Source organism: Lolium rigidum, chromosome 7 (genome assembly GCF_022539505.1).
Source record: "Lolium rigidum isolate FL_2022 chromosome 7, APGP_CSIRO_Lrig_0.1, whole genome shotgun sequence".
Lineage (NCBI taxonomy): Eukaryota > Viridiplantae > Streptophyta > Magnoliopsida > Poales > Poaceae > Lolium > Lolium rigidum.
This window is the reverse complement of record NC_061514.1, coordinates 25276357-25289620: the sequence shown is the minus strand read 5'-3', so window position 1 is coordinate 25289620 and position 13264 is coordinate 25276357. Positions and strand designations below refer to the sequence as shown.

The 13264-nt window shown below is 45.1% G+C and overlaps 2 protein-coding genes across 2 annotated transcripts; both read left to right on the top strand.

The window, feature by feature from the left end:
• The first annotated feature begins 1596 nt into the window (after nucleotides 1-1596).
• LOC124671051 (4-hydroxyphenylpyruvate dioxygenase-like) lies at nucleotides 1597-2997 on the top strand. Its single transcript, XM_047207488.1, has 2 exons — nucleotides 1597-2693; nucleotides 2820-2997. The coding sequence occupies exons 1-2, from the start codon at nucleotides 1597-1599 to the stop codon at nucleotides 2995-2997; spliced, it is 1275 nt and encodes a 424-aa protein (XP_047063444.1).
• A 7140-nt stretch (nucleotides 2998-10137) lies between these two features.
• On the top strand, nucleotides 10138-11721 carry LOC124671050 (putative F-box/LRR-repeat protein At5g02700). The gene is made up of 3 exons (XM_047207486.1): nucleotides 10138-11007; nucleotides 11124-11264; nucleotides 11359-11721. The coding sequence occupies exons 1-3, from the start codon at nucleotides 10138-10140 to the stop codon at nucleotides 11719-11721; spliced, it is 1374 nt and encodes a 457-aa protein (XP_047063442.1).
• Nucleotides 11722-13264: the final 1543 nt, after the last annotated feature.

Here is a 13264-nt window from a genome sequence, read left to right as displayed (position 1 = left end):
AGCCTAGCCGCTCATTTGACTTCGCCGAGGAAGGAGGCGAAGGCTCATAGCTGGAGTAGAACACACAAAAAATGTTGGGTCATTTGCTAGTGGTGTGGCTTTTCTGTGATTCGAGCCGCTCATTTACCTCCGTTGAGGAAGGGGCTTGAGACCCATAGCTGAAGAAAAACATACAAAATATATTACTTTGCTAGTCATTTGCTAGTATTGTGGCTCCGCCGTGATTCGAGCCGCTCCTGTTCCTCCTCCGAGGAGAAATCCGGAGGCCCATAGCTGGAGAAGAACAGACAAAATGCATTAATTGGATCATTTGCTACTGACGTGGGTCGGCAATGATCTAGCAAGAGGCAAATAGATATTGTACGTAGTGTCTCCACCTAATAGAACACTACAAATGATGATCGATTCTACAAACGTCCATGCCACTTTTGGCAACCGCATCACCTGACGTGAACCGCTATTTTCCTCCACCGAGGGAGTAGCCGAAGGCCCATACCTGGAGAAGAACGTTGGGTCATTTACTAGTGGTGTGGCTGGTCCATAGCTGGAGAAGATCTTTAGATCATTTACGCTCATATCTGGAGAAGATCGTTGGGTCATTTAGTAGTGGTATACTGGTGTGGCTGGCCTATATCTGGAGAGAAGATCCTTGGGTCATTTATTAGTGGTATACTGGCGTGGGCTATTATCCAGCAAGAGGCAAATATATATCACAAATGATTCGGTCATTTACTAGTGTGGCTAGCCCATAGCTGAAGAAGATCTTTGGACCATTTATTACTGGTGTACTGGTGTATCTCGGCTATGATCCAGCAAGAGGCAAATAAATACTTGTACATAATGCCTCCACCTACCAGGACATTACAAATGATGATCAATTCTGCAAACATCCATGCCACATTTGGCCACCGCATCACTCTCTTAGACGTGAACCGCTATTTGCCTCCACCACGGGAGGAGCCGGAGGCCCATAACTAGAGAAGAACGTTCGGGCATTTACTAGCGGTGTGGCTGGCCTATATCTGGAGAAGATCTTTGGGTCATTTATTAGTGGTGTACTGGTGTGGCTCCGCTATTATCTAGCAGGAGGCAAATAAATATCAAAAATGATTCGGTCATTTACTAGTGTGGCTAGCCCATAGGTGAAGAAGATCCTTGGGTCATTTATTACTGGTGTGGCTCGGCTATGATCCAGCAAGAGGAAAATAAATATCACAAACAATTCGATCATTTACTAGCGTGGCGCCCATAGGTGAAGAAGATCCTTGGACCATTTATTACTATTGTACTGGTGTGGCTCGGCTAAGATCCAGTAAGAGGCAAATAAATACCACCACCTGCGCTGGCTTTCCTAAATTGAGACTAGGTTTTTCCTTTATAAGCGGTTGCATCCAGCTGAGCCACAACACAAGCAAGTACAGCAAACAAGCAAGGTTCAAAAAGCAGCAGCGAACAAGCACGATGAATGCCCAAGCTCTAGCTTCCTCGCCTCTCCATGCCCACCTCGCCAACACCAATGTCCATTCACGACGCCCCCTGGTTGCGCTACGCCGTCGACCCCTCCCAACTCACCAAAAACTGACCACTGTGTACCCAATGGCCCCCCATGCCACTGCCGCCGCCGCCTCCATTGGTGGGAAGGTGGAGAAAGCCACCGATCGCTTCCACGTGATGGATTTCCACCACGTCGAGTTTTGGTGCGCCGATGCCGCCCTCGCCGCCGCACGGTTCTCCTTCGGGCTCGGCGTGCCACTCGCCGCTCAGTCCGACCTCTCCACGGGGAACACCGCGCACGCCTCACGCCTACTACGCGCACGCTCGGGCTCTCTCTCCTTCCTCTTCACCGCGCCGTACGCGCCGCACGTCGCCGACTCGGCAACCACCGCGTCCCTGCCGTCCTTCTCGGCGGACGCCGCGCGGCGCTTCACGGGCACCCACGGCGGCCTGGCCGTGCGTGCCGTGGCCGTCCGCGTCGCCGACGCGGCCGAGGCCTTCGTCGCGAGCGTGGACGCCGGAGCGCGGCCAGCCTGCGCCCCGACTGACCTCGGCCACGGGTTTGGCTTCGCGGAGGTGGAGCTAGCCGGGGACAGCGTTCTCCGCTTCGTGAGCTACCCGGACGGCACCAACGTGTCCTTCCTGCCGGGGTTCCAGGACGTGGCGAGCGCCGGCGGGGCGCCGGACTTCGGGCTCACCCGGTTTGACCACGTCGACGTTAACATCCCGGAGCTGGCACCCGTCGCCGCCAATGTTGCCGGCTTCACCGGGTTCCACAAATTCTGGGAGTTCACCGCGGACGACGTGTGCCCGGAAGAGAGCGGGGTGAACGGCGTGGTGATCGCCAACAACTCAGAGAACGTGCTGCTCAGTATCTTGGAGCCGGTGTTCGGCACCAAGCTGCGGAGCCATGTCGAGACGTTCCTGGACCACCACGGTGGCCCGGGCATACAGCACCTGGCAATGACCAGCCACGACATCCTTGGCGCGCTCAGGAAAATCCGAGCTCGGTCCTCCATGGGCGGGTTTGAGCTCCTGCCGCCGCCGCCGGCCAGCTACTATGACGGTGTAAGGCAGCGCGCCGGGGACGTGCTGTCGGAAGAACAGATCAAGGAGTGCCAAGAGCTGGGCGTGCGGGTGGACAGAGGGTATGATGACGGAGTTGTGCTCCAAGTCTTCACCAAACCGGCGGGAGACAGGTGCGTTCATTTTTCATGCTCACCAAATCCTCTGAATTCCTAACCAAAACTCTTTCAAGATTAAATCTCGTCTTCTCCCTCCTTTATATATTCAGGCCAACCTTTTTTTTTTGCGAAATATTTCAGGCCAACCTTACTGTTAGAGTTTATCCAAAGAATCGGGTGCATGGTCAAGGACGAGAACCAGCAGGAATACCAGAGAGGTGGATGTGGCGGGTTTGCCAAAGGGAACGTTTCTGAACTCATCAAGGACATTGAGGACAATAATAATAAGACTATCGATGCTCTCGCAAGTCAGGCTTGATGGCAATACAAGATGATGCACCCGGTACTATTACTGCTAGATCATACCTGGCGCCTTGCTGCGGGAACGCACAAGTATATCTTTAGAAAATAATTGTAATGAAAGTGACATTGGGTGCAACTGATAATAAGAGCCAAACTTATCATATTTTATCAAGTAATTTCAGCATTTTTGAGTACTCCCCCCTTTTTTGAATTTGAGTGTTTCGTGAACAAGTGTATTAACAATGTACCAGATCGAGAACCATTTTATTATTTTACTCATCGTTACCAACGGACATATTTCAGTGAAGATTACCGAATAAGCATTTCAAATACGCACAATACCCCTAGGTTGCCAGTCTCTTTTTTTTTTTTGTGAAGAAACAGACTCTGAAAATTATGTACAGACTCTGAAAGAACATAAAGTCGTACCAAACTTTATAATTGGTTGGCACCAACAAACAGTTAACCTGTAATGGGTCTAACAACAAAAGAAACCACCTATTTGAATTGGGATATTTTAATTAGGATACAATTAACCATCCACGTATGTTTAATTAATTAACATGGTATATAAATTGGGATGTGCTCAAACCCATATAGAGTAGTCGGAAGGTGGCAAAAGAATGGCACCACACTTCACCATCTACTTGTCGGAAGCAATGTGGAATATTTTGAAATAGCATATAGCTAGGTAAGATGAATTACACAAAGAACTATGAGGAAATGGAGCTAATTATCTCTAATTCAATACAAAACCTATTTGTTGCTCCCGGCCAATCCATCATACATTCATGCACCTAGAAGTAAATATTAGCATGTTAAATATCCCTATTAAGTGCTAACACGGACTTTTAGCTCTCGGGTGCTACACACCCCCATACACCCCCAAACTTGTAGTAATTTAAAAAAGCCAAAAAATTAAACTTCCTGGAAACCAAGGATGATCAAATTCGTACTCGTACAAAAATATTTGGAAAAGAAATGATTCTCATGGTCTTCAGGGAAATTTTTTTATGGCAAATAGTATAAAGTAAATAATACCTGGTCATGGGGTGTTTCGAGTTTGTTTTTTTTTACCCAGGATAAAATGAAAGTAATTCCGTAGGAAAATATTTCTATACAAGTACAATATCTGATCATCTTTGATTTAAGAAAAGTTCAATTTTTTAACCTTTTTAAAATTATCTTTTTTATTTTTCAAAATATGGGGGATACTGGAGCAGAGCAAGGACACATATGGTGTAGAAATTAACACGTTGAGCTACTAGAAGGCACATACACTGAAACGTAGTACTTTCAGGCAAACCAGCCAACCGGAAAACATTGGCCTTATCTTCAAGAATTATGCTAGTACTGGATAACCAACAAACCAATGATTTGATTGTTTTTGTCAAGCATGATTGAATAACAGAAACAAAAACATAGATGGAATAATAGAACTTGTACATGTATATGTGGGTACATCTAACAATTCAAAGATTCCAATTTACTCTGTATTCGAGAAAGGAAGGGAAAACATATGTTAGACTATCCAAGAAATGTGAAATGTTAAAAGTGAAAGAAAATATAGCAAGTAAGAGTAGGCTATTTCTAGATAAGCAACAAAGTAGTCATTCGATAGTTGTTGCCATACTTTGCTAAAGCATGAACTGAATAGTAGAAAGAAGAACACATATGGAAGATTAGATAGTTGTTGCCATAGTTTGCTAAAGCATGAACTAAATAGTAGAAAGAAGAACACATATGGAAGACTAGAATTCGTACATGTATATATGTGTATATCTAACAATTCATGGATTTGAATTTACTCTGTATTCAAATAAGGAATGAAAACATATATTAGACTATCCAAGACATGTGAAATGTGAAACAAAATATAGCAAGCTAAGAGAACGGAAAATTCACGCTTACTGCATCAAATTCACAGTGAATCTACAGAAGAAAATCAACCAAGTTGTTGATCCTTCTGCGGCATGAATCCGTGTTTCTATACCTGTAACGGTGAAAATATAAGATGAAAATATTTGAGATAAAAAGGTAAGCTATGATGTTTTTATAAAGACTCTAATCCAACATTATCTGCAAAACTGAAACACAATCTAGGTTATAAAATATTTGTTTGACACAACAAAAGGAACTGAAGGATATGCTAGAGCCTCAAATTATTTCTTTTGGTATATGTAACCAATGCCTACCGGGAAAACAAATAACATGTACCACTCATTCGTGAGCTTTTGAGAGGGGACCCTGATGGCTGTGAAATATGCCACTTTTCTCGCGTTTAAACCCTTAGCTAAGTCAAGAAGTTGACTAAGTTTACCTCTCAACTTGCCACTAATGTCAAATTAATGCAAAGATGTGCAATCTCTTCTATTTTTAGACGTTGTGCAAGAAATCACGACATAATGACAAATGAACATGCAATTACTGAAGAAAATCGTGACAGGAGCATAGCATGGCAAAGTTGACTACGCTCGAAGATGCGGTTCCAGGGGATTTAACGAGCATCTGTACGGGCAAGCCCCGCCCGTACCGTGTGCTGCGGCATTCCCGAGATCAAACCCTATAAGTTTCGTGAAGGGACCACCACCAGAAGAAGAGCCATTCGTCGCCAAATAGAGTCGCCATCCACCAGACTCATCTGCACCACACCGAAGGAGATCCACCACCATAGTTCATCCATCCCATCTCCCATCTCTCCCATAGCCATAGCTATCACCATTGTAATAGAGATCTCCTTGAGAATTGACGACCATTGTAAGAATATTGTGATTTCAATCTAAGTATTTTGCACAATGATTTATATCTTTGTATTTGATCTGGATATTATGTGTGAGTAGTCCTCACAGGCTGCGGGTTGGGGTGAATCATCGCAGCGTTTATGTGCATCTAATCTTATTATATGTGTAAGGATTGAATAGGAGTTTTGCAATCTTGTATCCTTGTCTCGTCTCGGTGATATGCAGGTACCCATATCATTCGATTCGATCAAGCGAAGAGGTGGGATGAGTGGAGAATGGCGTGCTACCGTGAAACCTTAGTGACAAAAAGGGGAAAGTAACGGTACATGTTTAGTGATTCATTCGGGATTATTGCGCAATCATCTAGCTTAAGGCTTTGGTCTGTATTCATTTACTTAATAACCGTTGTTGCTTGCGGCTGTAAGGACAGTGGTTGGACCATTAGGCTCTTGTCACCTCTAGCTTTAGGGGCAAGAATATTTACGGATGTGCTACTCAAAAATATTTTATCTCTATTTTATTTGTTACACATATGTGCTTTAATTTTATATATCTATGCATACCCTGGCCTATTTCCATCATTGAACACAACCCCCTTAAAACTAAACTAGATTCCACTAAACCGAAGATAAAATAAACTAACAAGTCTTGTAGACGTTTCCTTTACTCCATTTTAGTAGTGCTTCCCAAGTTTCGATTAAACCTAGGTTTTCTAGGAAAAAATATTAGTATACTACAATCCGTAATCTGGATTGAAGGTATCAGACCCGCTCAGCTATCATTATCCTTCAACCTGAACCAACTCAAATATAGCAGCATGCTGAAGTACTCATGTATTAGTGTGAACAAAACAGTATAATTTCTTACAAAAAGAATGGAATCTCGCACATGAAAAAATTAAACGGGAAGAATCCACCTATGGAGAGATTGGAGATTTATAATCACATGGTATGACAAAATATTGATCGGAGGTTCACATTTTTTGAACAGATCGTCAACGGGCCCGTCGTGGTGTGTCGAGAACTCCATACGCGAAAGACCTATCCGAAGCTAGATTGGTGGGGACTAGGGAGGCCATGCTTCAATACTTTACTGATGAGTGGAAGGGGAAGGAGGAGATGGGGGGAGGGGGAGCACATCGTCATGGGATTAAAGGGAATGTATACCTCATGCGCAAGTTTCAATGGAAAAGCAAAAGTTTTAAGTGAAAAGAAGAGGTTAGAGAGGCACCAAGGAAGTTCAAACCTGAAGAAATTTGAGGAAAGTAAAAAAAAAATAGAGTTGAGAATTACATACTAGGAAAGAATCCATTTAATAAGAAGAGAAAACGTGCAATTTCCTGGTGAATCAACTTGGCACTTGAAGGTGAACTTATTCGATCTTCCATACTGGTCCACTGAATTTAACTCACAAACTAGATGTTAGGAACATTGAGAAGAACATTTAGACAATATCCTTGGTACCCTTCTTGAATTGGAAAGAAAGAATAAGCATAGAACTAGTTCTAGACTAGATTTGAAAAATTCAAGATCATGAAAAATGTTGGCTGAAAAAAGAGGGTAACAATTATATCAAACGGTCTACACCGTGGACGCTAAAGAAGGAAAATAAGGTCAAATTGTGAATCTATTTGGTTAATGCTAAATTCCAAGATGGTATTGTTGTAACATTGAAAAATGTGGAGAAGCTATGAATGGTACCATCTAGGCTAAGATCTACTGCATCAACAAAGCAAGTGTATAGACAAAACAAATGTATGAGGCTATTGCTGAATTGGGCAGACTTTATAGAGAGTGACACGTCATAAACGTATCTACAATTTTTGATGCTCCATGCTTGTTTTACACCAATTTATATATATTTTTCTCATACTTCGGTGCACTTTTATACATTTTCCGACACTAACCTATTAACAAGATGCCACAGTGCTAGTTCCCTGTTTTCTGTTATTTTTTGTTTCAGAAAAGTTATACAGGAAATATTCTCGGAATTGCACGAAACAAAAGCCGAAGTCAATATTTTACTGTAACGAAGACATAGTCCGGAGGGGAGTCGAAGAGAGGCAGTAGGGCGGCCACGCCAGCCCTAGGTGCGGCCTAGCCTTGGCCCGCGCCTAGGGGTGGTGTGGGCCCCCTGGCCTCCACCGCCATCGCCCCTCTGCCTATTTAATCACGATCTCGGGAAAACCCTGGACACCCGAGCATCCATCCACGAAAAGTTCCGTCGTGGCCGCCATCGCAGATCCTAGCTCAGAGGGTTTTGAAGCTCTTCCCGGCACCCTGCAGGAGGGGGAGATCATCGCCGGAGGCATCTGCATCACCATGTCCGCTTCCAAAGTGATGCGTGAGTACTTCATCTCTAAATTATGGGTCCATAGCAGTAACTAGATGGTTGTCTTCTCCAATTTGTGCCTCATGTTTAGATCTTGGGAGCTGCCCTACATGATCAAGATCATCCTTATGTAATGCTACATGTTGTGTTTGCTGGGATCCAATGGATTGAATACTATGTTGAGATCGACTATATATTCTTGTCATATGTTATTTGTGGTCCTGCATGCTCTCCATTGCTAGTAGATACTCTGGCCAAGTAGATGCTTGTGACTCCAAGAGGGGGTATTTATGCTCGATAGTAGGTTCATGCCTCTAGTTTTCTGGGCGAGTGACAATAACTTCTAAGATTGTAGATGTGCTGTTGCTACTAGGGAGAAAACATCAATGTTTTATCCAAGGGTAATTCTATTGTTTACTTTACACACATTGCTTAATGCGATAATCTGTTGCCTACAACTTAATACTGGAAGGGGTTCGGACGATAACCGGAGGGATGGATTATTAGTCATAGACGTAGTTGGATTACGGTCTATGTATTATGTTGTAATTCCCAAACAAATCTCATATTAATCATCTTGTCATGTATGGTCGATATTCTGTCAATTGCCCAGCTGTAATTTGTTTACCCAGCATGTTATTTATCTTTATGGTGAGACACCTCTAGTGAACTTTGAACCGCGGTTCTTTCCTTTACACTGATCAATTCAACCACTGCGATCCTGCTCTGTTTACTTACTGCAAGGTCTGCTCTCTTTAATTACTGCAAACATCTCCTCCACTCGATACATTTAATCCTTTGTGTTCAGCAAAACCAATGAGATTGACAACCTCAGTGTAAGTTGGAGCAAAGTATTTTGGTTGTATTGTGTGCAAGTTCCACGTTGTTGCTGATGCCGATAGTCCGCCCTGTCACTAGTCAGCTAGCAACACCTTCACAAGTCATGTCTTTCTCCTACTGGTCGATTAAACCTTGGTTTCTTACTTAGGGAAAACTTGTTGTTATGCTCATCATACCTTCCTCTTGGGGTTCCTCAATGGTGTGCAATCTGCGCTTATCAGAGAGCTATGTGTCGAGGTGGCTACTCGGCAATGCCCATCATGAAGGGCTTAGGGTTGACGGAAGACGACGATGGAGATTTCGGGAGCGAGATGGCACACGACGTATCCAGGTTCACGTCCCCGCGGTAGAGGATCGAGAGTAGTCAGAGCATAATCAATATTAGAAAAATTAGATTATGTACAATACAAGATGCTTATATACAAAAATGCTTCAAGTTTTTTTGTTTTATTTGCAAGTGTGTTTAGACAACAAAAATAATCTATATGGCCAGCCATCCATCTAGATAGATTCTACCTTAAACCCACCGGCACAGGGTTGTGAATATTCGGAAATTGGCTTAATGGTGAGGACCGTAGGTTTAAGCTACTTATTAGGATGGGGATTGATTGCCGTTATTAATTTGGTCGCTTTGGATATGTAGAAATAACAAGGTTTTTAATAGTAAAAATGTTTCTCGTATGCAGATTATTTACATACGCTTCGTTTGTGATCGCCTCTATAACGTGTGGACCATTTAAACCTCTTTACGGAGGTGTCTATACAATCGAGAGATATTTTTTCCAAGACAGTGTGAACTACAGATTGATCCTAGTGTGACTTAGTCTTTTCACTTTCTGTCTTGAACACTAGTCCAATTCCTCCCTTTAGTTGGGTTTAACTTGTGGATTGAAACGGAGAGAAATCCCAGCTAAATTTTGGTACCAAATCTGCCATGAAGCATCCGAAGAAAACACGGTGGAGAAATCTAAGAAAACAAAATCTGAACCATTCATGGAAAATTCCACCAATGTATAATCCCCGGAAGTATAGCCCCAAGTCTGCAATATTCCCTGCATGAATTTGGAGTAAGAGCACTAATTGTTTTTTAAAACTGAGTAAGAGCACTAATTAGGTTCTTAGCAGTTACTAGTCCTGCGTCGTTAGTAGCAGTTTCCATCGCTCCGTCGACGACTCCGCTTCTCCATAACCGGCCGCCCTGCTTCAATCTCTCCCACCACAGCCCTAACCCACCGGCCAAGGTGATGGAGGTGGCGCCAGTTCCCGGAGGCGGAGCGAGTGAAGAGGACGGAGGAGGCGCCGACCGCATCAGCAACCTCCCCGACGACAACCTCCGCCACATCATTTCCCTCCTCCCCACGAAGGAGGCCGCCCGCACCCAGATCCTCGCCTCCAGGTGGCGTCCTCTGTGGTGCTCCGCGCCTCTCAACCTCGACTGCCGTGACCTCACCGCCGACAATGCCGCCTACGCCGGCATGGTCGCGACGACGCTCTCCTCCCACCGGGGACCTGTCCGCCGGTTCTGCGTCGACGCCAACCTCCTGGCCGACCCACCCGGCGCCACGGATGCCTGGTTCCGGTCCGCCGCCTTCGACAACCTAGAGGAGCTCGAGTTCTCCAGCAACCAGCATTCGCCTCCGGCCATGTCCATCTTTCGCTTCTCGCCTACCCTCCGTGCCGTCACCGTCGAAAAAACTGCCCTCGCCGACGCCGCCCTCCACGGGCTCCACTTCCCCGTGCTCAAGCACCTCGGGCTCTCTGAGGTCGCCATCTCGGAGATGTCGCTGCACAGCCTCATCGCCGGGTGCTCCGCTTTGGAGCACTTGCTGATTAGCAACTGCATGGGCGTCAACTGCGTCCGGATCAACTCCCTTAGCCTTGTAAGCGTCGGCGCGCGCCTGACCGGCGTACGGCGTCCGATGTGTCCGCTACTGCTCGGCAAGATCGTCGTCGAGAACGCCCCTCGTCTTGAGAGGCTGCTGCTCCTCAACTCCGGCACCCGTCTGCATGTCACGGTGGTCTCCGCGCCTAAACTCGAGACTCTGGGCTACCTCAATGATGAGCACTATTATAGTGGATTCTCCAGGCTCGTGTTAGGCTCAACTGTCATCCAGGTACCGCGCGTCCTCACGCTTCTCATTTGCATTCATTCCTGTGTGCAAAAACAAGGAAAAGTTTACCACCTGATTTGTTCATCGCCTAACATGGTTTTTCATACTTGACAAAAAAGGGTCTCCGCATCGTAGATGAGCAGCTGGTAACGGTGGTGCGCACCGTCAAGACGTTATCTCTGAATATGGATAGTCTTAGCTTGGACAGGGTTATTCAGCTGATGAGATGCTTCCCATGCCTGGAGAAGCTCTACATTCGGGTGGGGTGACGATTCTTCCTTCCACTCTTTTCATCTGCTCTTCTCTTCACAACTTGTTCATCTCACTGTTTGCCTGTATGTTCTTTTTAATTAGCTACCCAAGTCAGGGCCAAGCAATCTGTGGCGTCGCAAACACCGCGATCTCATCAAATGCCTTGACATCCGCCTCAAGACCATCGTGCTCGGATCGTATCTCGGCAACAAGACGCAGCTTAACTTCGCGACATTCTTTGTGCTGAACGCCAGAGTGCTGGAGTCGATGACGCTAGAGTACTATGCTGATTCCAGGCTTGACGACAAAGAGTTCTTGTCGAAACAATTCCGGGATCTTCAGCTAGACAACAGGGCGTCAAGAGGTGCCAAGTTTTATTTGACAACCAACATAAGTATCCGCAACCATTGGGAATTCATGCATGTCCGCGATTTGGATTTAGCTGATCCATTCGCATGTGAGTAGCTCCTCAATCTAAGTTTGCTCTTTCGCCTAGGCGCGCTAGTCGTCCTTGCCTGTTGGTCTGTCTTGTTTTGTGTCTTGTCCAACCTCGGTACTTCTCACATTTGTAGTATTGTCAAGTTTGTATGATCCAGTTCTTACTTTTGAAGTCTATATTATCTGGAACCTTAGTAGAATACTACTTATGATGTTTTCTTCTGAGGTTCAACGTGTTTGCAAACCTGTGCTAACTCAGTTGTAACTCCGGTATTGCTGTTTTGTCACATTCCATTCAATTCGCGTCCATATCTGAATAGTTCAGTGTTGCTGCCACTGAATTTTGTCTGATTTTCCCAATACAGTTATGCACACATTTCCTCTGAACACTACATATTCTTGGAAATTGCTCAACTGTATGCTGAACCTACAGAATGCCTTTGGTTCCCATCCTAAATTTGAATTTTTCTCAGCTGCACTATGTTTTGATAATTTTAAACACTTATTATTTAAAGAACTAGCAGGGTGTGCCATTGTTTATTACCGGTCCATATATAGTGGATGGATTGCTAGTAGCAGACAGGATCGAGTGACTGATCCTATTAGATAGCTATCAGTTTCTTCATCAGGTTATTTTGGTAAAATGATGAGCAAAAAAACACTTCTCTTTGATTTGAATGTGGTTAACACAACAAACCAATTATTATAAGGTAGTTTAAGAACAAAACCATGTGACTATGGTTAGAGAAGTCTGCTCAGTCTAGTATGGCTTACTGCAGACTATTTTGTATGCTAAGTCAACGTAACTCTGGTATCGGTGCTATATTTGCATCTTGCATTTTTTTTGTCACAATGTTTTCTGAATCAATTCTATGTTGCTGCGACTGGGTTCTTGTCGGATTTTCTCAATATACTGTTATTTGGACGTTTTCTCGTAACACCTTAATGTTACCTTCCTTAATATGAAATTGGCTCAGCTGCACGATTGTTCTATGTTTTTTCAACAATTACTTGAAGAGCTACCAGGGTGTCATCGTCTATCATGGGTGGGCTTTCATCGTTGCGCCGGAAGCCATCACCCAGTCGCCGCCGTGTGGTCGGAAGGTTGTGGGCTATTTTGACAAAAATAACCCTTTTGTGAAAGAAAAGTATAAAATGATCCTCTGGCCAAACTATTTTACTGGACTAACCCTTTTGTGTGGCGCCTCACCAGGGCCACACCTTCTTGTGTGGCGCCCCTGTGAGCGGCACCACACATCCTGGCCTACGTGGCACGGTCGACGCTGCGCGCCATTGACCAGCCGACGTGGCAGGGCGTGTGGCGCCGATTCCATGGGCGGCACACTTAGAATGTGTGGCGCCGCTCCGAAGGGCACCACACATTCACTTATGTGTGGCGGCCCGAGCCTCCCCAGCTCGACCACACCTCACTCCCCCCACCCAAATCTTCCTCCTCCGACCAGCCACCCCACCCCTCTCCCTACCCAAATCCCTCTAAAATCTTGGTGGATTTCGTTGGATTTGTCCGTGGAGATCATCCCCGGCCCGTTCCTTGAGGTAATCTCCTCCG

What these genes read in the sequence shown, in the direction of transcription:
- LOC124671050 (XM_047207486.1), top strand. Translation starts at nt 10,138, where the DNA reads ATGGAGGTGGCGCCAGTTCCCGGAGGCGGAGCGAGTGAAGAGGACGGA. An exon ending in TAGGCTCAACTGTCATCCAG is followed by an intron (nt 11,008 to 11,123) that starts GTACCGCGCGTC and finishes TTGACAAAAAAG; the next exon opens with GGTCTCCGCATCGTAGATGA. An exon ending in TGGAGAAGCTCTACATTCGG is followed by an intron (nt 11,265 to 11,358) that starts GTGGGGTGACGA and finishes CTTTTTAATTAG; the next exon opens with CTACCCAAGTCAGGGCCAAG.
- LOC124671051 (XM_047207488.1), top strand. Translation starts at nt 1,597, where the DNA reads ATGGCCCCCCATGCCACTGCCGCCGCCGCCTCCATTGGTGGGAAGGTG. An exon ending in ACCAAACCGGCGGGAGACAG is followed by an intron (nt 2,694 to 2,819) that starts GTGCGTTCATTT and finishes GAAATATTTCAG; the next exon opens with GCCAACCTTACTGTTAGAGT.